The sequence below is a fragment of the Alexandromys fortis genome, unplaced genomic scaffold (assembly GCF_014885135.2).
Source record: "Alexandromys fortis isolate MF-2015 unplaced genomic scaffold, M_Fortis_MF-2015_v1.1 scaffold_187, whole genome shotgun sequence".
In the NCBI taxonomy this organism is placed as follows: Eukaryota; Metazoa; Chordata; class Mammalia; order Rodentia; family Cricetidae; genus Alexandromys; species Alexandromys fortis.
The window spans coordinates 329,866-355,732 of record NW_026068088.1 but is presented as its reverse complement, the minus strand read 5'-3'; the positions used below and the strand labels follow the sequence as shown (position 1 = coordinate 355,732).

At 36.7% G+C, this 25,867-nt stretch overlaps 1 protein-coding gene across 1 annotated transcript; it reads right to left on the bottom strand.

The window, feature by feature from the left end:
• Positions 1 to 5,889: 5,889 nt before the first annotated feature.
• Positions 5,890 to 7,924, bottom strand: LOC126488712 (UDP-glucose 6-dehydrogenase-like). The gene is given in 2 exon segments (XM_050122372.1): positions 5,890 to 7,812; positions 7,814 to 7,924. Coding segments are annotated over 2 exon segments (1,452 nt in total). The 5' UTR covers positions 7,903 to 7,924; the 3' UTR covers positions 5,890 to 6,449.
• Positions 7,925 to 25,867: the final 17,943 nt, after the last annotated feature.

Here is a 25,867-nt window from a genome sequence, read left to right as displayed (position 1 = left end):
TTAAAAAGATTTTTTTACTACAGTCTATTGTTTCATAAAATTATTTTATTATGAGATAATTAAATAATTTTGTGACATAAAATAAAAAGTTATAACTAATTAAAAGCAAATAATTAATAATGAGCATATGACAAAATATATAATTTCATTTGGATACTCAAATATTCCCTTCCACCCTGTGAGGTGTCATCTTGTCTATGCACAAATAATAATTTGATTGTTATTAGAAACCTTTATTCCACAAATATGTGAGTTGACAAAAGTCCTTAATTATAAACTGTTTATATTCACATGAATGTGATAGAATAAACTATTTAAAGATAGAATATTTAAGCAGAAATATAGTAGTTTGCCCAAATGATGAGACACAGATTCTCACAGGGTTGACAGAATTTTTTGATTTTCAGAATGTCTACAGGTAATCCTTAAGGGTGAGGAGTATTTAGTTAAATGGGTAATTTAACTCAAGATAACTATTTCAATAAAGGGAAATTTCTGAAAGTATGAAACTGTTAAGTGCCAAGCACAGGGGTTATTCTTTTACAAGCTATTGAGTAAACAATACTAGATATAATGCAATGTGAGGCTGTCAAACAAACTGGTGAATTGACTTCACAGTGCAGGTTGAAAAGCATTTAATAGTCCTTAGAAGGATTACTAAAGACATGTTTATGCCAAATCAAATGTTCATTCAGACAGAGAGTTGGTGTCTTAGGGTTTCTATTTATTTGAGAAAGCATTATGAGCAAAATATAATTGGGGAGTAAATCATTTGTTTCATCTTACAGGTGAAAGTCCCCCTATGTGAAACTGGAGTAGGAAATATAGTCAGAAATCTGGTTGTAAGAAATGAATAAGAAGACATGGTGGAATTCTGCTTGCCAACATGCTCTCTTATAGACCTCAGGACCACTTAGTCAATGTTGATACCACGACAGTGGGCTAGTGTAGCACAATTAATAAAAATCCAGAAGCAAAAATTGGGGCTTAACCTGAAGGTCAGAAAAGCAAAACAAACAGCCACTGGCTTTGACCTCTACCTTCTACTTCAATCCAGAATGATGATCCTGCTTCCAGTAAACTCAGAATAAAACTGTGTGAGAGAGCAGTCTCCTCCCATCTTATATTTCTCTCTAGGGCTGGGATTAAATTGATTTAAATAAATTGCTTTCTGTGTTTGGTAAACTATAAGCATAACTATCTAGTCTTCATTTTCCTCAGAGCACCAAGAAGGAAATAATATTGAGAAAATAGGAAATGCAGGCAAGTGACTTTTAAAAAATGTGAGAAATGACAGAAACTGCTGGCTTTCTACAAAGTCACCCAAAGTTCTTCTGCAATTTGGGGGCATCTATATTTGGCCTACAGACCTATCATATTCAATATATTTTTGTTTGAAGCAGGATATTCTGAAGGGCTGTCACTCTTTGTCTTGACAATGTTTGGCAATCATTTTCTTTTGTGTTTTTTGTTCAATTAGGACAGCATACTTTCAGCAGTTCAGGCAAGGGTATTTTCTTGCCTAGTAGCTCACATTGCCACAAAGAAAGTAACACCATGTGGGGTTTTTTTGATGCCCACTGTCTTCTCTAAAGTAGATTGGTGCTACCCAGAGCACACATGTCTCATTATCATAAAAAGGAACCTATGTTATTAAAGCATCTTAAATCCAATATTCTGTAAATCTCTGAAGTGTTTGAAAATGACTTGCCTATCTAAGATAAAATAAAAAATAAAAAGAGGACTATTTTTATTTTATCATATTTATATTCGCCCCTTTTCCTCTCAGATTAGAATCAATAATGAATTTATTTATCCTATCATATCTATGTCCCCTTTTTTCTTTTTGAAACAAGAACCTTGAATCTAATTTCATTTTGTTAGTTTATTTTTCTGACGATAACCAATAATAACTTGTAACTAGTTTCCCCCCATGACAAATATCCAAAAATCCATTGAATGAAGAAAAAAAACACCAAACCTATCTCTTGGGAATGCGGGTATTCTATACTTAAATTTACTTCCTTCTGTCTAGGAGAAATGGTAACTTTAGGGAATCCTGATAAAGAACTTTGGGTTATTTATGAAGTCCTAAAACAGGTACCTGTGTAATTTTTGTTCAATCTATGCATAATTGGAAAGTGAAGGTTTGGCTCAAGCCCTAGGTAGTGTAGTCTGTTAGGCTAGATCATCTTGGCAAGTTCAAAATTATTCTGAACACTTTGTGATACAAAGCTGAACTTTAAGTGGTACAATCAACTGAATGACATCAAATGAACCATGTGGAATCATTGTAATGGGGCCCAATTTTCTTCCTGGAGACTTCAGAAATTACTAAAGGAAATTTTATTGTTTACTATGGAAAACTTAAACATTATTCACATCTAAATGGAATGTTTGAATTTTGATTGATATGTATTTAAAGAAAGGTACGGTAGAGACAAAAATAGGTATGGGGAGAAGTAGAATTTTTGAAAGCAGACTTTTGATAACCTTAGTCCCTAGATGTTTATCTTCCTTTTGTCCCACACCAGGTGGATCTCCTGATATGAGACAGTAATTCTGAATTTTTTTAACAACATGTTTGGATTTAGATAAGGAGAGCCACAGTCTACAGCAAAGCCAGCTTTGATTTTGAAGTGAGTCAGGACTGCCATTATATTGAGAAGAAAGGAGATATGTTTGTTTATGTAGTGAGATTTTTATCCTTCAAAAATATTGTTATTGTAAGTCAGCTTTTTCTTTGCTTGGTGATTGTTTTTGGATATCTATCTTTTCTTCTTTAGGAATATAGATTAACAAAGTGTCTTTACCTCTCAAAGACTGGTATTTTCTATTTTCCTGCAAAGACAAGAACAGAACCCTGCTCCAACCCTTTTTGTTTAACATATTCTTTACACTTTTATTTGATCTTTCAATAACTGCTTGAATTGTAGGATTTTTTTGCTATACATTTAATTTCTTTACATTATAATAAGCAAAAACCTCTTTCATTTTCTTAGAGAAATATGCTGGAGCATTGTCTGTTTTTATTTGTTTATGTATATCCTTAATGGCCATAATTTCTAGTAAATGTGTGATTACTTTTTAAAACTCAAAGTAGTTGCCCATTGGAAACCTGAATAGATATCAATATTGTATTGTACATATTTTAACTTTCCAAATTCTACAAAATAGAAAACATCTATATATCAGATTGTATTCCTTTTAGTACCCTTTACATGATTTCCTGTACATAGTGGTATTTAATTGTATAAAAAAAGAATGGCATTTTATAATTTTCTTGACTTGATGTCATGTAATGGCAACACCTTTTTTTAAATCTTTGCCATTGACTTTTTTTTGTATAAAATTTTGAGGCCTTCAGAACATTTCCAATGAATAATTGTTCGATATCTGCCTACCTTGTGTAAGAGGACCTGTCAGATGTGTATGGGATTGAATGTGAGTTATGTATATGGGATGATGCCTATTCCTAATTATATTTTGTACCTGTATAAATAGTAAAATAAACTCTGTATTATGTGGTATAAATTCAGCAGTTTCAATATGAAAACACCTCTTTCTGTGTATTGTGAATTGTAAAATATATTGAGAGTTTCTTTAAAATCCCTTAGTACCATGAGAATAGAATAGCATACTGACTTTTGAAAAGAATCATAAGAGCTTTCTTCCATTTTACTTAAATTTTCTGATTTATAACCTGCTTTTCCTCATTAATTTATATCAATATAAAATTTAGGGACTCCAACTATTTCTATGTTAAGTACAATGCAAGGAAGGATCCTATTAGTTCTCTTTATGAGTTGAATTCTCTCATTTTTTGGGAGAGTTGTCTCTCACAATAAATTACTACAATCTCTTTACCAGGGTTCATTTTCATTCTATAATTTATTAATTTTATCATTAGTGAATGATAATAAATTTCCTGATTGGTTTATTACTGATAATTGAGGAAGCCTCAATTTTCAATACAGAATTGACCCAGAAAACTACTCCACTTAAGTTTTTAATTTTTACTTGCTGCATGTGGTAAAAAGATCCATTCTAATATAATATATTCACCCTTCATTAAAATTTATGTTTTAATAAATGTTTAGAAGATAACATAACCAGAATGCAGTTAAGATTTTGATCCACATGTTCCACTTCTGCCTTTTGTAATTTGTCTTTAATCAAAGTTAATTATCTCTCAGTTTCAACTAATAATTTTCGGGGGATATTTAAGTCCTTTGCACCATCTAAGGTTTTGTTGAAATTAACAGTTCTTCAGGTTTTATACCAATAGTGGGCCACAGATTGGAAATGTCTCCTAGCAATCTGTGGTGGAAATTAAAAGTCTGCAATCAAACTCTCCAAATTTGCACTACTAGTGGTCTAATTTTCTGTGTACCTATTTTATAAGCTAAATAATTGATTGTCTCTCCACTTGTCTAAAAAGGCAAAACTTTCTTTACTTCTTCAAAAATTCTTTCTAAATTATTTACATTTGAATCAGATAGTAAAATGTCATCCTTATAATGACAAACTAGAGATTGATAAAACGTTTGTATTATTTCCAATTGCTGACCATATTTGGCACATGGTGGGGCTATTTAAATTTTCCTGTGAAGAACCTTCTATTGGTATCTTTTGGCAGGCTGAGTATATTTATATCTACACACTGGGAAGTCAAAATTTTTTTTGTCTTGTTCTAATAAAGGTATTGTGATGAGGCAATCTTTTAAATAGATAACAGTAAGAGGCTATCTTTTATGGGATAGTGAAGGGAAAATGAATTCCAAATTATAGAGAGCCCTTAGGTTGAATCAGCTTATTAATTGCCATTAGATATGTTAACATTCTCCATTTTCCAGATTTCTTTAAACAATAAATTCAGGAAAATTCCAAGGACTGGTTGATTCTTTAGTATCCTGAGCATTTAGTTGCTACTTTACCAACTGTTCTCAAGCCTGCAGTTTCTCTGTCATTAAAGGTCATTGTTTAATCCATTTAGATTTGTCTGCCAACCATTTTAATGGTAGGACCATTGGTACCTCTGAGAGTTTGCCAGTTGTTTTGCCTGTTTTTGTACAGCCTGAATGTTCTGTGACTGTTTTTTATAATACATCATAATATCCTTCCCAGAAACATGAGTAGGTTTATGGTCCATTTCAGAGAGAGCAGGAATGATAATCTGTGTACTTGATTGTTGTAACAGATTACAACACTATCAAATAACTGCTATCTTATCCATGTGTGGCCTCAGTTTTTCCCTCTGTCTTTCTGGAACTTTGCATTCAACTCACCTCTTTCTTTGTTTTACCTAAGAAAGTGATACAGTTCCTAGGAAATGAACATCTTCCTTCTGAAGAGGCCAATTTGGGTGCCACAATTCTGGAGTAATAATAGTGACATCTGCACCCAAGTCTAAAACTCCTTCCATTATAATGCCATTTTTTCATACTCCAATCTTTTGTCTTTGATCATTTATAGAACTCTGCCAAAATACAAGTTTTCTATTTGATATTGGAAATTTTGGTTCATCTACCATGGTTATTTTATCATTCTGAGTAGTGTGGTTTTCTACAAAAGACATTTGTTTTCTAACTATACTAGGGAGATATGTCCTTCACAGTGACCGGGAATGACTTGCCCACCTATGACTTTGAGCCCTGCAAGAAGCCACACAAGGATAAGCCTGCAAGAAGATGCCCAAGGATTTGCCCAAAGGTAATGGGTTGCTTTGTTTATCTTTTTTTTTTTTTTTTAGTTTACACATGAGATTTTATTGGTTTTCTTTGTTAAAGGAAGCACTTAGAATTGTAGTAGAAACAATCAAAAGAAGGGTAACAATCACTTTCTGACTCCGGCTGCAAAAGCAACAGTCAGTGGCGGAAGCTAAGGGACAACACAGACCACAATACTGATTTTTCTCCTCGGGTTAAACTCTTTCAAAAAGAAAGTATTATTCATGTTAAACAGGGAAGGGATTGCAGAGTGATCATTTGGGGAAAACAAAAACAATTAAAACCACTAATGATGTATCACATTAAAACAATAAGGACAGAGAACCTCGACCAGCCCAAACATGGTAGCACAGTGATTTCATGGCTTCAAAACCCCACTGAGTGATAAGCCCAGGAAAACGAGACCTCCTTTCCCTGGTATTCAAGTCAGTCTGTGATGCTAGAAAGAGTTCAAAGTTTCTACTTTACAAAAATTGACCACATTTAAACTAACATGATTGTTTTCCATCCAATAACTGAGAGGACAATAATATAAAAATATGTAAAAATTATTCTAGACTCATAATTCCTAGATATGCTAATACCCATATAGCTAGTATAAATTTGATGATTAAAAAAATATTTTTATTTCCTTAAAAACATGTAGTTCATTTCCCATTTAATATCAGACAGACACTGGCTATCCTGAAGTACCAAAATAATCACAGAAAATGGCAGTATCTAGACTTTTGGTTTCTTGTTAGGTGGATCCTGAAGACTAAACGTCGGAATTTCACCAGGAGTGTATGGAATTCTCTTGGAAGACACCTTTTTGCCAATTGTTTCAATCTGGAAGCCAATGGTCTGCAGCTCATTGTGGAGCCCATCCAGGACATGTCGCCCATCAAAGATAAAAGCTGGTTTCAGCATTTTTTTGTGAATCCATTCATAATCCAGTTCCTTAAACATGTCCCATTCGGTGCAGATAACAAGGGCGTGGGCACCATCACACCCTTCATATGGATCCTTGGAAATGGTCACCAGTCTGGACACTTGGTCATCCGCCGGCACACCTGGATGAGACAGATCCACGATGATTTGTTCCCTGGGAACTTTGGGGTCGTATATATGGAGGTGTGCACCTTCGTCCAACAGATACTTGCTAATGTAGATACTGGAGGACTCTCTGGTATCGCCAGTGTCCTTTTTGAATGCAAACCCCAAGATGGCTATTTTCTTATCAGTTACTGTATTAAACAAGCTGTCTATGATCCTCGAGGCAAACCTCCTCCTCTGGTAGTCATTCATGTCTATGACCTGCTGCCAATAGCGAACTACTTCAGGCAGATTCAGAGCCTCACAGAGATAAACCAAATTCAGAACATCTTTTTGGAAGCAGCTCCCACCAAAACCGACGCTGGCTTTTAGGAACTTATTTCCAATTCTTTGGTCCATCCCAATAGCTGTGGCTACCTCTTCCACATCAGCCCCCCTTGCTTCACACAGAGCACTGATGGAGTTAATGCTGCTGATCCTCTGTGCAAGGAAAGCATTTGCTGCCAGTTTGGAAAGCTCTGACGACCAAGTGCTGGTGGTAAGGATCTTTTCCTTGGGCACCCAGTGCTCATACACGGCACAGAGCGCCCGGACAGCTTTCTGGCCCTCTGGGGTCTCATCCCCTCCAATCAGGACTCTGTCTTGTTTCTTTAGGTCTTTGATGGCTGTCCCCTCTGCCAAGAACTCAGGATTGAACAGCAACTGTAAATTCAAGTTGGGCTTTGTGTTGGCATCAAATATACAGCAGATGCTTTCCGCTGCCCGCACAGGGACTGTGCTTTTCTCCGTCACGATTTTGTACCCATTTGAGTTCTGCACGATGCGTCAAGCACAAGCTTCAATATACTCCAGGTCTGCCGCCCGGCCTTTCCCCATTCCATAGATTTTGGTGGGTGTGTTCACAGAAATAAATACTAGATCAGCTTCTCTGATGGCATCATCAATATTGGTAGAAAAAAATAGATTTTTCCCTCGACAGGATTCTACTACTTCTTTTAATCCAGGCTCATAAATAGGAAGTGTCAGGGAATTCCATGCATTGATTCGCAATTTCAGGGCATAGATGGGCAATGACACTGCACGTGGGGCCACCAACATAGCCCCCACCGATGCAGCAGATCTTCTTGATTTCGACCATGGCTCAACCACTTCCAAGGCCAGAGCACGGCGGCCACTCAGATCCTGTTCGCTCGGACAGACCCTTACTTCCAAGCGGTAGCCTCCACACTCTCTGCCCACCGCTGCCCGAATCCAGGGCCCATGGCCATATTTAAATGCTTCTGCCGGGGAAGGCGGAGGCTTCATTCCCCCCTTTGTTTATCTATTATTGATCTACATTCATTTGTCTAATTTCAGACTTTTCCACATCTTCTGAATAATCCAGAATGTTGGGGCCTTCTGTATGGTTGGGGTAATAACCTCAGCCCCTAAGATCCTTATCCAAAGAGTCTGGAATGTTTGAGTGGGGCTTCACCCCAGCTCCTGGAATGTTGGGTAGAAAGCTCCATTTCAAGCCCCCTCTTCTGGGAGTTGCAACAGTCCGGACTCCACCTCTGAGAAAGACCAGCAAATGGTGACCCCTCCCCAGAGTGGGTCAAGACCACTCTCACAGGGTATTTGAACTGCCCCACATAGAAGAAACACATAGTTTTTCTATTTCTTCTTCCCCCTCTTCATTTTCTCTCTGAAGGCCTCCTGGGAGCACTGGCACCAATTAAATCTGGGTCTTTTAATTTAGTTTGACTTGGTCTGATTTAGATTATTGCATCAGCAGAGAGGCTTGTTGGTCTAGAAATCCTTAACACCTTCTATTGAGTCATTCCCAGAAGAAACAGTATTTCTAGGAACACTCTCTTGTTAAATGGCTTATTCTACACAATTAAAGCATTTGGTATTTTGATGTCTCTTCCTACCTGTGAAAATTACTTCTTCTACACAGGTCTCAATGTTATAGTCAAAGGACTCAACATTGGCTGTTTGTAGGATCCATTTATCCATTGGTGCTGGTCTGAACTTTAAGAATCCAAGTATCTTTTTGCCTTCTAAATTAACATGTTCAAAAGTCAGAGAGTCAATGAACATTCATCTAGATTCTGGATTTGATACACCTATTTGTATAGCTTTGGTTAATTTTGCAAAAAGTCACTAAGTTGTTCTTTTGGGCCTTGTATAACCTTAGTATCTGATTCAATTCTTCCTATTTCTTGAATCTTTCCCTAAGCATTCAAAGCTGTTAGATGGCATAGGAACAAGATGTGTACTTTGTATATAGCTTGACTCTCTGGATCAGCATAATGGCCCTCACCAGGAATTTGATTGTGGGAGGCCTCAAAACCTCTAACACTACCTTGATGTTCCAGGGCCTTAGCTTCCTCCCTCCAATAATTCTTTCTATTGTAGTTGTAGGCCATCTTTAAAAAAAAAAAAAAAAAGAGCCTAATTTAAGACAATCATGTGGTAAACCTTATTTCTTGAAGCCCATGTCTTTACCAACTGCCTCACATATGGTGAATACAGGCCATAAGATACAACTGCTTGCTTAATATCATTTAGATCTTTCATACATGAATGTTCTCATTTACATTCTAGATATTATTTTGGGTATTTACTATTTGCTGTCTTTTCAGAAATAGCAATAGGATAAGTAGATAAAACTCTTGGTAAGTAATATTCTGTCTCTGAGAGATACTAGTGATGTTAAATATGTACTATTGTTTTTTTTTTTTTCCTTTACCTCATCTTTTTACTTATCAGTTCTGACAGATTCTTCACATGTGAAATGGTTTCACATCTATGTATTGCTGTCTTTTGTGGAATATGACTGTGTTGACCTGTAAATATTTCTAATAATTTCATCAAATAAATTAATATCTGGTTCTTATCATATACATATGATTCCAAATTTTTATGTAGAAGACAGACACTGAGCAGGTAGGCAGCAGGTCCCACTTTGCTAACATATCTGTGTATCCCCAAAGCTGTTTATCACAAAAAATTTTAGATGAGGAGAATGGGTGAGTCCAGGACTCAGGGATGTTTAGTAATTTTATCTAATGGTTTAGAATTTCAGGTACATCACCTTGAATGTTGGCTTCTTCTGAGTTTGGGTAACCTGTTCTGGAATACTGCTTTTTCACATTTTCTCCTCAAACAAAAAAATAAAAAAAAATGCAGAGGTAACATACTTGAATTAATTTTCTGCCGTCAGATCCTTGTGTACCATTTACATCAAATTCTAATCACTAAAGAGGTACTAAGGCTGGTAATCAAGGCCTCTGATAGGTACCAAGCCATGTTGCTAAACCTAGATAAGAATTATGGGTTAATTTAAATTATAAGAAATAGTTAGTAATAAACCTAAGCAATAGGTCAAACAGTTTATAATTAATATACACCTTTGTGTTTTTATTTGGGAATCAATGGCTAAAAGACTTGGCAGGACAGAAATTTCACATTATAGATTTTAATAGAATAAGGATGATGAGCAAGCTAGCAGTTACAGAATTGTACCTTTGATTTTGTGAAACACTAATTGTATCAGGAATTTCAGTGTCCATTTTTTTTTTAATTTCTGTGATATTGCCTTATTATGGAATGCTTCATTTACTAAAGTAGATATGCAATTTAGTCATAACTAAATAATCTTGAATGATGTAGCTCAAAAGTTGACTTTATTGTTCTTCTCTTATTCCCCTTTCAGATATCAAGTTGATTAGTATGCTTGTACATTGTCAGATGACACAATGAAAGTGCTGACTTGGATTCTGCTTTAATCTATGATATTCATAGAAACTTTTATTAACAAAATGAAAAGTTACTTATTTGTAGCCATTTATAATTCTTCAAAAAAGAAAAGTATAGAGAGTTGTAAAAATAAATACTTCAAATTTAAAATTAAACTATGAGAAATGATTAGTATACTATATCAATCTCAGGTATACTTCATGCATAAGAAAAAGAAGTAATATAAAAGCCAAAATTGTGTTACTTTTTCTCTTAGTAGGTATTAACATTTGGGAAAAAATAGTTCCTTAGTGCAAAAGAACCAAAACCATTTAGGGAAAGATAAATTATTTTTTGTCTAAGATAGTAATAAAGAATCCCTAAACTGAAATCTACTTATTTCCAGAAATATCATTTTATTACAGCCTTGACTATAAATTAAAGACACTAAAAGAAGACAACCTAAAATCTAATGTGTGTATTGTTATCTAATACATTTTTCACTTAAATGCTTTTTTCTATTAGGATTGCCATCATTGGTAATTATATTCTTCTAGAATATATCTGAATTTATAACATCTATCTATCTATCTATCTATCTATCTATCTATCTATCTATCTATCTATCTATGTTTCTATATCTATGTTTGCATATATAATATATATCCCATATATATAGACATAAATATCGATATAGAAAATGTATCTATAGATATAGAAAATATATCTATAAAAGTATATCTATATGTAAATAGATATAGAGATAGATAGACAGATGATATGTGTTTTATACATTGTTTAAACTCTAAGAATGGGAATTTCATCAAGTAGAAAAAGAAACAATGGAGGTGAACTTAGCTTCCTTCACAAGTACAGACATATAGCGAAACATTAGCTTCTCTTTTTCTTCTGAGTGTTAAACTTCTAGTTCTTTCTTCTTTGCCCCACTAATTATTATTATTTTTCTTTTTGCTTATTTCTTTGTTTGAGACAGAGTTTCTCTGTATCTTTCAAGCCTGTCCTGGAACTAGCTCTTGTAGACAAGAATGGCCTTAAACTCACAGAGATTCACCTGCCTCTGCCTTCAGAGAACTGGGATTAAAGGCCTGTGTCTCTACCACTTAGCCTTGCTTATTTCTTATGTAATTTTATTTAAAAATATGCATTCTTACATTAATCATCTTGTCTTTTGATCTTGTTTTCTTTTACCTAGTACAGTGTTCAACACTAGAGAGAAATTACCAAGTATTTAAACTGCACTATAACCCAGAAAATGAAATATCAATATGGCTATTTCTTCTGTGAGAATATGGAGTAAAAGAGGTTTGATTAATTTTCTGTGCTTCGAGTACCCTTGTAGGAATTAGCTAGATTCAGGAAATAACCAGTCTAGTTAAAGAATAAAATTATTATAATTTTTTATTTATTATAAGGGAAAACTCACAAAACTGGAAGGAGAAGTCCAAGTTCAGACTCACCCCATGGGAGTCACACAGAGAGAGGGAGAGAGCACCTGGTCCATGCCCCAGTTTTCTCTCAGGCTCCAGAAAGCCATGCCTTAATTGGAATCCACCTCTTAAAGATAATTGGCTAAAAAGCTTTCCCCATAACCTTTTGTCTAAACAAGAGAAATCTAAACCCAATACAACTTTATACAATAGGAGCAGATATAAAGTATAAAATTACAAACAACATAAACAATATTAAACAAGGAACATATGACAAACATTTTTATAAATATTCTATTCCAAAGTGTATCAGTTAAATCATAAGAGGAAGATAACCATGACTACCTATCTAATCTTGAACCCCATAGTAGGTCTAACATATGAGATAATATCAATTGAGAAGGCAGGAAGTACAATCAAGCAGCTTCCAAAGTAAGTAGTATATGACAGAGACAATTGCCTACCCAAGCAATCACCCCAAGTCTCATTTGCAATGTTGAAGCAACCAACTTTGGCTAAGACCTAGCATAACTGACAGACGATTTTCAAAGACAGGGAATTTTTCAGAATCATCTTACCCTGACTTGGTAAGGTTGGACAGTCTTTTTTGTGTATCCTGCTTGTCCTGTCTGGACATCGTACATTTTTTCAGTGATCAATGTATGGGCAGTTCTGTTCCCCATGGCCACTTTTTGCAAAAAGAAAACACTCTTCAAGTGAATTGTCTTTGGTGCTCAACGTTTTCTCAGGAATAGATTTGTGCTGTCGGGAGCAATCATGTCTCATGTAAACAGAACCCTAAGTTGTTTGTTTTTATTTAATATCATATTCTACAGACCCTTGAAGTGGTTGAAGATTTACTCTCTAGGTAGAATACAATCTCTATACCCTAATCAATCTTATTATATGTATAACAAGCATGAACAACAATCGACATATTTAATACCTGTATAACTTAAAGACTAAAACTTCTTGTCAGAATATTAAATAATCTGTAAACAAATGTGCAGCAAATAAGGATTATGACTTCAAAAAGTAAACAGTCTATAAGAATCTGGAGCAGAGGTAAGAATAATACATGATGAAATATGAAAATATATCCTAAAATTTGTATAAATATACAAAATATCATAAACAGAGGTAGAAACATGTCTATATATAATCTGACAGAATAACTTTGCATAAGTGTACAAATATTGTAAACAGAAATAAATACAATTTGAACTTGTATCAATATATAAAAACTATAACAATGTAAATTGTCCATAAATAATAGCTTACAAGTATTCACTCTTACCCACTATTATTATCCCCCATCATTTTTTGAACCTACATAGTTTCCACCCCAATTGTCTACCTGATATAGGAAATAATCAACAACCCCTAAAAGATTTTCCCAACCCTGATGACAAACTTTTTTTGGGAGAGGGGACATCGTCCTCCAAAATTGCTTACTGGTGTCATGGGGCAATGTTCTCTTTATGGGATCCTGCAAAAGTAAAGCAATGGTTAAGTTCCAGGATTACCTTCTAGTGTAGTTGCAAACAATTTCTGAGCATTCAATGGCGATTTTTTTTTCAAAGTTCTTATCTGCAGTTCTAGCCAGACCATCATGAGAAGGTGCACTATTTCAGTAGCTGTTACTGAAAAAACTGGTCTTATAGGAGTGTGATCAGCATCATGATATCAGCTCAACCAGGTTGAGCTGTTGCTCTGGAGCCCCATATTTATGGAAACTTCAAAGAGTACTGCAGGAAAAGGATCTGTAGAAAACTCTATTGTTCATTGTTGAAAACTAAGACATCATTCATACAGAATTATATTTAATGAAAAATATGATATAGACAAAATAGACATGTAGAAATTAAAATTTTTCCTGTCTTCCTTCTGTTCCATGCCAGATGGTTCCCTATATATAAGACAGAGACTATGAACAACACACTTGGATTTAGAGAATGGAAGAGCCATTGTCCAACTCCAAAGCCATCTCTATATACTCATAAATAAATAAATAAATTTATGTATATGTATTGTTCACCTGTCCTCCTAAGTCATATTCCTTTATCTTGATGATATTTATGTGATAGTTATTTTGCCTCTGTCAGCATCCAAATATCCAGGGACTCTTGAATTTTGACAATATGTATTTTTCTGTAAAGACAAAAGCAGAACCCTGTCCTCAAACCCTATATGCATTCCTTACCACCTATATGGTTGTCACCATTGTAGATAGGCTGTCATTTCTCTTTCTCAAGAGTTTTCTCTTTTTCAAAAAGAATCTTATTTTTATTTAATTTTTTATTGAGAAAAAGAAAAGAAAAGTTTTCACCTCCTCCCAGCCTCCCATTTCCGTCCCCCTCCACCACTCCTCTCCCCCTCCCTCTCCAGTCCAATGAGCAGCCAGGGTTCCCTGCCCTGTGGAAAGTCCAAGGTCCTCCCCCCCTCCGTCCATGTCTAGGAAGGTGAACATCCAAACTGGCTAGGCTCCCACAAAGCCAGAACATGAAGTAGGATCAAAATTCCATGCCATTGTCCTTGGCTTCTCATCAGCCCTCCATTGTTCACCATGTTCAGAGAGTCCAGTTTTTTCCCATGCTTTTTTAGTCACAGTCCAGCTGGCCTTGGTGAGCTCCCAATAGATCAGCCCCACTGTCTCAGTGGGTGGCTGCACCCCGCAGGGTTCTGACTTCCATGCTCATATTCCCCCTCTTTGTGCTCCTCATTGGGACCTTGGGAGCTAAGTCCAGTGCTCCAGTGTGGGTCTCTGTCTCTATCTCCATCCATCAACAGATGAAGGTTCTATGGCGATATGCAAGATATTCGTCAGTATTGCTATAGGGTAGGGTCATTTCAGGTTACCCATCCTCAGCTGCCCAAGGAACTAACTGGGGACATCGCCTAGGGATCCTGGGAGCCACTCTAGGTTCAAGTCTCTTGCCAATCCTAAGGTGGCTCTCTTAAGGATTTGTGCTTCCCTGCTCCCCTATCCAACCTTCCTTTATCCTAATCATCCTGTTTCCCCAAGTTCCCCCATCCTCCCCTTCTCATTTTTTTTCTCCCCAACCCCCTTACCCCCATCCCACCCCACCCCTCCCCCAAGATCCCAATTTTGCCTGGCAATTTTGTGTACTTCCCATAGCCAGGAGGATAATTATATGTTTTTCTTTGTGTTCAACTTCTTATATAGCTTCTTTAGGATCACCAATTATAAACTCTGTGACCATTATTTATGGCTAGAATCCAATTATGTGTGAGTAAATCCCATGTTCATCTTTTTGGGTCAGGGTTACCTTACTCAGGATAGTGTTTTCTATTTCCATCCATTTGCATGCAATATTCGAGAAGTCATTGTTTTTTACCGCAGCTTAGTACTCTAATGTTTATATATTCCACACTTTCTTCAACCATTCTTCCAATGAAGGACATCTTAGTTGTTTCCAGGTTCTGGCTATTACAAATAATACTGCTATGAACATAGTTGAACAAACGCTTTTGTCATATGATAGGGCATCTCTTGGGTATATTCCTAAGAGTGGTATTGCTGGGTCCAGGGGTAGGTTGATCCTGAATTTCCTGAGAAACCGAAACACTGATTTCCAAAGTGGTTGCACAAGATTGCATTTTTACCAGCAATGGATGAGGGTACCCCTTTCTCCACAACCTCTCCAGCAAAGGATATCATTGGTGTTTTTGATTTTAGCCATTCTGACAGGTGTAAGATGATATCTCAAAGTTGTTTTGATTTGCATTTCCCTGATCGCTAAGGAGGTTGAGCATATCCTTAAGTGTCTTTTAGCCATTTGAATTTCATCTGTTGAGAATTCTCTGTTCAGGTCAGTGCCCCATTTTTTAATTGGGTTAATTAGCATTTTAACGTCTAGTTTCTTGAGTTCTTTATATATTTTGGAGATCAGACCTTTGTCTGTTGCGGGGGTGGTGAAGATCTTCTCCCAGTCAGTGGGTTGCCTTTTTGTCTTAGTGACAGTGTCCTTTGCTTTGCAGAAGCTTCTCAGTTTCAGTAGGTCCCATTTATTCAATGTTGCCCTTAATGTCTGTGCTGCTGGGGTTATACATAGGAAGCGATCGCCTGTGCCCATCTGTTGTAGGGTACTTCCCACTTTCTCTTCTATCAGGTTCAGTGTGTTCAGACTGATATTGAGGTCTTTGATCCATTTGGACTTGAGTTTTGTGCATGGTGATAGATATGGGTCTATTTTCATTCTTCTACAGGTTGACATCCAGTTGTGCCAGCACCATTTGTTGAAGATGCTTTCTTTCTTCCATTGTATACTTTTAGCTCCTTTATAGAAAATGAGGTGTTCATAGCTTTGTGGGTTAAAATCTGGGTCTTCTATATGATTCCATTGGTTAACTTCTCTGTTTTTATGCCAGTACCACACTGTTTTCGTTACTGTACATCTGTAATAGAGTTTGAAGTCAGGGATGGTAATGGCTCCAGAAGATCCTTTATTGTATAAGATTGTTTTGGCTATCCTGGGTTTTTTCTTCTTCCATATAAAGTTGATTATTGTCCTCTCAAGATCAGTGAAGAATTTTGATGGGACCTTGATGGGGATTACATTGAATCTATAAATTGCCTTTGGTAGAATTGCCATTTTTACTATTTTGATCCTCCCAATCCATGAGCAAGGGAGGTCCTTCCATTGTCTGGTATCCTCTTCAATTTCTTTCTTCAGTGCCTTAAAATTCTTGTCAAATAGATTTTTCACTTTCTTGGTTAGAGTGACCCCAAGATATTTTATGCTGTTTGTGACTATCGTGAAAGGTGAAGCTTCTCTGATTTCCCTCTCTGCTTCCATATAGTTTGTGTATAAGAGGGCGACTGATTTTTTGAGTTCATCTGGTATCCTGCCAGATTACTAAAGGTGTTTGCCAGCTGTAAAAGTTCTTTGGTGGAGTTTTTGTGGTCGATTATGTATACTATTATATCATCTGCAAATAACGAAAGTTTAACTTCTTCCTTTCCATTGTGAATCCCCTTGATCCCCTTATGTTGTCTTATTGCTATTGCTAGAACTTCAAGTACTATATTGAAGAGGTATGGAGAGAGTGGACAGCCTTGTCGTGTTCCTGATTTTAGTGGGATGGCTTTGAGTGTCTCTCCGTTTAATTTGATGTTAGCTGTCGGCTTGCTGTAAATAGCTTTTATTATATTTAGGTATGACCCTTGTATCCATAATCTCTCCAAGACTTTTATCATAAAGGGATGTAGGATTTTCTCAAATGCTTTTCCAGCCTCTAATGAAACAATCATATGTTTTTTTTTTTCTTTCAGCTTATTTATATGATGGATTACATTGATAGATTTTTGTATGTTGAACCAGCCCTGCATCTCTGGGATGAAGCCTACTTGATCATAATGGATAATTTTTCTAATGTGTTCTTGGATTCGGTTTGCCAGTATTTTGTTGAGGATTTTTGTGTTGATGTTCATGAGTGAGATTGGCCTGTAATTCTCTTTCTTGGTTGAGTCTTTGTGTGGTTTTGGTATCAGAGTAACTGTAGCTTCATAAAAGGAATTTGGTGATGTGGGAGTGATTTCTTACTAATAAAGAAACTGCTTAGGCCCATTTGATAGGCCTACCTTTAGGTAGATGGAGAAAACAGAACAGGATGCTGGGAGAAAGAAGCTTAGTCAAGGAGTCGCCATGATTCTCCCACTCCAGGCAGATGCAGGTTAAGGTCATTCCTGGTAAGCCAGTTCATGGGCTACACAGATTATTAGAAATGGGTTAGGTCAATATGTAAGAGCTAGGCAATAAGAGGCTACAGATAACGGGCTAGGCCGTGTTTAAAAGAATACAGTTTCCGTGTAATTATTTCGGGCATAAGCTAGCCATGCGGGCGGCCAGGTGCTGGGGATGCAGCCCTGCCGCTCTTATTTCAACAGAGTCATGCCCAGACGTGATGGACTAAATCTACTTAAAAACCTGAGAGAGCTTAGTTTTAAACAGAGAAAAAACAGAGTTTAACACAGATTTTTGCTGTTTGTTGGTGGCATGTTGTAGAGAGATTCCTGATTCGACAACAGCAGCAGAAAAAAAGCTGCGTCATTTTAAAGTGCAGCTTCCTGGGGCTGTGCTGCCAGCGTGAACTCTGGATTTAAAAGCATTTCAATGGCTTTTATGGGACTGGATGTTTGTGTTCCCACTTGGGATCGGAAGGAGAGTGCTCTGAGACTGTGCTGATGGCTCAGCGCTCTCCGCCTCAACCTGGGCAGATGGCCGAATCAGGCTTAGGCAGGCGGAAGAGCATGGCGGATTAGAACTGTGCAGTGCTCTGCGTGACAGATTTGGATGTAACTTGGATGAAAAGAATTTCTGTGCTGTATGCTCAGTCTCAGAATTAACGTGCTGACTGCCGCTCCTACCTGGCGGCCCCAGAGCTAGCACAAAATGGTACGTCCTCCATTTTGAAAATTTCCTGACTCAGCAGCAGGAAAAAACTGGCTGTTTTAAAATGCCGGCTTTCTGGGCTGTGCCACCATTGTGATCTCCGTCTGGCTCCTGCGGGAGACAGAGCTTATGAATGGAGCATTTGGATTAATGTGCTACAATTTGTTTGATGGCAATTAGACTGCTGTGTGCCTAAAAGGAGGACATTGTGTGCCGCAGCTCAGAGGCACAAGCAGCTCCGCCATGCTAATGGTGCAATGTGCAAGGATCAGAGGCACAAGCGGCTCTGCCATGTTGGAATGGGCGGGGCCAGCATGCAGTACCTGTTTTTGACCTAGGAATGTCACAACTTAAATTCTTAAGCGCTTAGTGATTTAAAGGCTCAAAACAAAGTGTTCCTAGATAGTAAAAGAATTACAAATTCACAATAGGACAGATTCAGACATAAAAGACCTTTATGGATCACATTGTATGAATGTACATAGGCTTGGGAAAGAGAAGAAAAAGAATATAAAGAATAAAGTTAATGTCTTAAAAAGAAAAAGGGTAAATTCTTTAAAGAGACAGAGTACAGAAGTACAGATAGTTATAGATTAAGAGAAATAAAGAAAAAGAAACCACGTAAAAATGGAAAATTCACAGAGAGTCTGGATTCTTTGTATTATTGTGTTTTCTTTAAATTTTTTGACTGTGAAGGAGCTAAGTACAGAGAGACATTTCATTACATGGGCTGCCAAGCTAAACCAAAATAGATTTCATGAGGGTATTATGACTTCAGAATTTGGGTCTAAGGACATGATGCTTTGGAAAGGGTCTTCTTTTGTTTTCAAAGAGGATGTGACCCTGTGGATTGCATCTATTCTGCTTTGGTATGATAGACCACGCCCTCCTGAAAGGCTGCTGTGTACATCCTCAAAAAAATTCCTTCGCTCAGTTGCCAACTGAGATGAAACTAGCACACAGGTTATATCATGAAGGACCTAATTAACTATGCCCCTATTCAGTAGGAAGCAGTTTGGAGAGGAAAAAAAAAAACTAGCCCATGTTCCCAAATATTGTTTATAAATGTTCATTTACATTTAAAGGGGATATGATATAGATATGAATAATTTGCATTGGTATGGATTTTAAGGTCAATTTTGTTATATGTATATGTATTTTTGATCTTGATTAAGGTATTGTGATTGTGTAGTTCATTTTAAAGTGTAATGTATAATTAGGAATTATAGGTTGCTAATGGATAATCATTGATGATAGTAAAGCTTGTAATCATGTTAGTTAGATTTTCTAGATATATAGAGATATATTTCAGTTAGATAGACATTCTTCATATCTCTCAAAGACTGCAGAATATGGCATTTAAAATACTTTAATAACTTAGGGCTTTTCATGACAAGGAGACACGTCTGCTCCTGGCAGCACCAGCTACTTCAAGAGGAAGATGGGCATCTAAGAGGATCCTTACGGAGTTTGATAGCCATTTGGGCAAGAAACTGCTCTTGCCTGGACTATTGCATAAACTGAACACAGAGATCCCGCAGAGAGAGGACTGCTGAACTTGCCTAAAGGTGAGATGATCTTTCGGGGTTCCTGATTCATGAAAGAGTCTGCAAGACATTCTTCAGGACAAGCAGATAGTGACTGCCTTTGAAATTTCCTGCTTTATGGAAATGTCTGCTGGATACAATGGGCCTGTAGGCCAAAGATGGATGCCCCAAGGGTACCGAAGAACTTTGGGTGACTGTCCAGGCAACGAGATGTCTGTCGTTTCTAGAGTTTTCTTATTTCTTGTTTACTTAGGTAGTATTATATCCTTCTGGAGTCTTTGATGGAGTTGAAGAATGAAAAGATAGTTATAGTTTTCCTTAGTTATGATAAAAGATAAAATAGACATAAATATTGTAACTGTAATTCTTGCTTTATAACAGTTTTGCTATATGTAATTTTACTATGTTAAAATGAAAGCCTTCTTTTTTGTTTAAACAGAAAAAGGGGAAATGATGTGGGAGTGATTTCTTACTAATAAAGAAACTGCCTAGGCCCATTTGATAGGCCAACCCTTAGGTAGGTGGAGAAAACAGAACAGGATGCTGGGAGAAAGAAGCTGAGTCAAGGAGTCGCCATGATTCTCCCACTCCAGGCAGACACAGGTTAAGATCATTCCTGGTAAGCCAACTCGTGGGCTACACAGATTATTAGAAATGGGTTAGGTCAATATGTAAGAGCTAGCCAATAATAGGCTGGAACTAATGGGCCCGTCAGTGTTTAAAGGAATATAGTTTCCATGTAATTATTTCGGGGCATAAGCTAGAGCTAGATAGCGGCCAGGAGCTGGGGCGGCAGGGAAGCGGCCCACAGCTCCTCACAACAATTTGGTAATGACACTTCTGTTTCTATATTGTGAAATACATTAAGGAGTATAGGTATTAGGTCTTCTTCGAAGTTCTGGTAGAATTCAACATTGAAACCATCTAGTCCTCGGCTTTTTTTGGTAGTGAGGTTTTTGATAACAGCTTCTAATTCTCCGCGACTAACAGGTCTATTGAGATTGTTCACCTGGTCCTGGTTTAACTTTGGTATGTGGTATTTATCTAAAAAGGAGTCCATTTCTTTTACATTTTCCAGTTTTATGGCATACAGGCTTTTGTAGTAAGATCTAATGTTTCTCTGAATTTCCTCTGTGTCTGTGGTTATGTCCCCCTTTTCATTTCTGATCTTATTAATTTGAATATTCTCTCTCTGCCTTTTGATTAGTTTGGATAGGGGTTTATCAATCTTGTTGATTTTCTCCAGGAACCAGCTTTTTGTTTAATTTATTCTTTGTATTGCTTTTCTGTGTTTCTCTTTTGTTGATTTCAGCCCTCACATTGATTATTTCCAGTCTTCTACTCCTCCTAGGTGAGTCTGATTCTTTTTCTTTTTTCCTAGAGCTTTCAGGTGTGCTGATAAGTCCCCAATGTGTGCTTTCTCTGTTTTCTTTAAGTGGGCACTTAGTGCTATGAACTTTCCTCTTAGGACTGCTTTCATAGTTTCCCATAAGTTTGAGTATGTTGTTTCTTTATTTTCATTGAATTCAAGGAAGACTTTAATTTCCTTCTTTATTTCTTCCTTAATCCAGGTATGGTTCATTAGGTGACTGTTCAGTTTCCATGAGTTTGTAGGTTTTCTGGGGGCAGTATTGTTGTTGAATTCTAATTTCATCCATGGTGAACTGATAAGACACAGGCGGTTACTAATATTTTTTTGTAACTTGGGAAGTTTGCTTTGCTACCGAGTATGTGGTCCATTTTTGAGAAGGTTCCATGAGCTGCAGAGAAGAAGGTGTATTCTTTCCTATTTGAATGGAATACGCTATAGATGCCTGTTAAGTCCAATTGATTCATTATCTCCATTAATTCTCTAATTTCTCTGTTAGGTTTCTGTCTGATTGACCTGTCCATTGGTGAGAGAGGAGTGTTAAAGTCTCCTACTATTAGTGTATGTGGTTTGATGGCTGCCTTGAGTTTTAGTAATGTTTCTTTTATATACATGGGTGCTTTTATATTACGGGAATAGATATTCAGGATTGTGACTTCATCCTGATGAATTGTTCCTGTTATGATTATAAAATGTCCCTCTCCATCTCTTCTGATTGAATTAAGTTTGAAGTCTAGTTTGTTAGAAATTAGTATGGCCACACCTGCTTGTTTCTTAGGTCCATTTGCTTGATAAGACTTTTCCCAGCCCTGTACTCTGAGTAGGTGCCTGTCTTTGTGTTCGAGGTATGTTTCTTGTAAGCAGCAGATTGTTGGATCCTGTTTTCGTATACAATCTCTTAGCCTGTGCCTTTTTATAGATGAGTTGAGTCCATTGACTTCAAGTGATATTAATGACCAGTGGTTGTTAACTCCGGTCACTTTTTTAGTTGTAGAGTTTGTGTGTTTCCCTTCTTTGAGTTGTGCTTGTGAAGGTTCTCTAGATGTCTGAGTTATTGTGGTCATTGTTGGACTCCTTGGTTAGTGATTTTACTTCTATTATTTTCTGTAAGGCTGGATTTGTGGCTAAGTATTGTTTAAATTTGTTTATATCCTGGAAAAGTTTGTTTTCTCCATTTATAGTGAACAAAAGCTTGGCTGGCTATAGTAGTCTGGGCTTGCATCCACGGTCTCTTAGCTTCTGAAGTACATAAATCCAGGACCTTCTGGCTTTCATGGTTTCCATAGAGAATCAGGTGTAAGTCTGATAGGTTTACCTTTATAAGTAACGTGGCCTTTTTCCTTTGCAGCTCTTAATATTCTTTCTTTATTCTGTATGCTTGGTGTTTTGATTATTATATGGCGAGGGGATTTTTTTTTTTTTTTGATCCAGCCTATTCGGTGTTTTGTATGCTTCTTGAACCTTCATGGGTACATCTTTCTTTAGGTTGGGAAAGTTTTCTTCTATAATTTTATTACATATATTTTCTGGACTGTTGAGCTGCACTTCTTCACTTCTTCTATTCCTATTATTCTTAGGTTTGGTGTTTTTATTGTATCCCATATTTCCTGAATGTCTTGTGATGAGAGTTTGTTGGACTTGCTGTTTTCTTTTATCAGTGTGTTTATTTTCTCTATGGTATCTTCAGAATCTGAGATTCTTTCTTCTCTCTCTTTTATTCTGCTGGTTATACTTCTTTCTGTAGTCTCTATTCGTTTACTTAGATTTTCCATGTCCAGCCAGCCCTCTGTTTGTGTTTTCTTCTTTGCCTCCATTTCAGTTTTCTGGTCTTGAACTGTTTCCTTCATCTGTTTGAATGTTTTTTCCTTGGTTTCCTAGGGTATCATTCACTGATTTATTCAATTCTTCAAACTTTCTGTTATACTTCTCATCCATTTCTATAAGGGCATTTTTTACATGCTGTTTAAGGGCATCAATCACTTTCATAAAGTCAATTTTTTCTAGTTCTTCTTCCTTAAGGTGTTAATTTCCTCCTGTTGTGAGGTTGCTGAGTTCTGGTGGTTTCATGTTGTTTTTCAGATTGTTTGGTGAATTTTTTCTTTGGCGCCTGCCCATCTCTTCCTCTGAATTCCTTACCATGGATCTTCTTTTACAGGATCAGGTCTCATTGCCTCCTGATTTACCTTTCCAGTGGTGGCACTCCCCAGTGATGGCTCTCCTGGTGCTTGAGTGATCTCTCCTGGTGCCGAGATCAGATCTCTGTGCTGGTTGGGTAACTCGTAAACAAAGCACCTACCTTGCTTGCTGCAGGCAAGTTAATGAAACAAAGGAGCTCCCGCCTGCTAGGTTGCCCTTGGGATTTGGCCCCAGAGCCCCAAGAGGGAAGGGAGGCAGAAAGGGGGAGGGTTCTGGAGGCAAGCTGGGTGGTATAGGAGGTGAGAGGCAGTATGCTGGTGGTATAGGCCCAACAGGAAGCCCAGGAAGTATAGGGAGGATGAGGAACTTCTGAGTTCCGTGTTGTGGGCTGCTGCTGCGGGTCCAAAACTCACCCCAGTGATGGCTTTCCTGGTGCCAAGATCAGATCTCCATGCTGGTTTCAAAGAGAATCTTTATTAATTTTTATGGTATCCATATTTTTCTTCTCTTGTGGAAACAATAGCAAACCCTTTCAGCAAAGTAGTACATTTACTGGTTTCCATTATGAGATCAACACATCCTTAAAATATGCTGGTTGGTTCAATTCAGATTTTATTTCCATTATCCAATGTCTCTCAGCTGTTGTTATTCATTTCTCTTCAGCATTAAGAAAATTCAAGGTTAATATATCATTATTCAATCTATTTCTGGGGGCATTTTTCATCCATATCTGTTTGTTTAGCATATCTTTATAGTTTGATTTGACCTTTCTATAACTACCTGACCTGTATGATTATTGATATACCTGTAATGTGCTTAATATTATAATAGGCAAATAATTGTTTCATTTTCTTAGATAAATATGCTGGACCATTGTCTGTCTTTATTTGTTTAGGAATACCCATGACGGATGTAACTTCTAATAAGTGCATGATTACTGAGGCAGCCTTTTCCAACTTCAAGGCTCATTGAAATCCTGAATAAATGTCTGTGGTATGGTGCACATATTTCAATTTACCAATTTCTGTAAAGTAGAATACATCAATCTGCCAGATCTCATTCTTGTGAGTACCCTTCAGGTTACTCCCTGCAGTCAACAGTGTTTGGTTTTAGAAAGAGCAAGTAGGACATCTCTGTATAACCACCTTAGCTTGTTGCTTTAAACCTTCAATTTACATGATGGTTTTTTTAATGAATTTCAGAGGCCTGCAACATACTTCCAATCAATAATTGATCGATTTTTGCAGTACCTTGTGATAAAGGACCTGGCAGACCTGCATGAGATTGGATGTGTGTTATGTATATACAACAAAGTCTATTACTGATTATGTCTTGCACCTGAATGAATAATGAAGTCAATTCTGTACCATCTGGTATAAATTCTGCAGTTTCAATATGTAAGACAACTCTTTCTGCATATTGTGAATCAGTTATTATATTGAAAGTTTCTTTTAAATCACTTACTAGCATAAGAATAGCATATAATTCTGCCTTCTGGACAGAATTTTAAGGGTCTTGCTTCACTTTATTTAATTCTTCTGATTTGTAACCTGCCACTCCTGGTGTATTTGTATCAGTATAAAATGTACAGGCTCCAGTTATTGGTGCATCCCATAAAATGTGGGGAAGAATATAAGAAGTTCTCTTTATAAGGTTAAGTCTGTTGTTTTGGGGGATAATTGTTATTAATTTGTCCCAGAAAATTAGTACAGGCACTTTGCCATGGTACATTGTCTTGCTATATTTTTTAATCTCTGTTGGGGCTATACTTGCTATTTGAATAAGTCACAATTTATCTTTTAAAATTATTTCAGGGACTTTTTCCACATAAGTTTTTAGGGTTTTTGTTTTTAACTTTGTTTATGTGTTAGAAATATCTATTATAAGATAATATCTTCCCTCTTTATTAAAATTTCTGCAGAAGAAATTTTGGAAGGCAATATGTCTAGAACACAATTAAAATTTGGATTCACTCTATCCACATGTGCCTTCTATAATTTCTCCTCAAAATTTGTCAATTCTTATTTTGCTTCAGCTCTTAATACTTTGAAACTATTCAAGTATTTATCACCATCTAAGGTTTTGTTTAAATAAATTATTAGAACAAGTGTTATTCCAACAGCTGGCTGTAGACTCGAAATGTCTCCTAATAATTTTTTTGAAGTCATTAAGAGTCCACAACTGGTCTCTCTTAATTTGTTTCTTTTATGTTCTAGTTTTCTGCAAACCTATTCTGTAACTTAGGTAATTAATAGAATCTCATCTATGCATCTTTTCAGAAAAAAAATTGTTATCCACATTTAGGCAAAACTTTCTTTTTTTATTAATTAATTTATTTATTTATTAAAGATTTCTATCTCTTCCCCACCACCGCCTCCATTTTGCCTCCCCCTCCCCCAATCAAGTCCCCCTCTCTCCTCAGCCCAAACCTGGAAATGGACAGAAATTAGGCAAAACTTTCTTT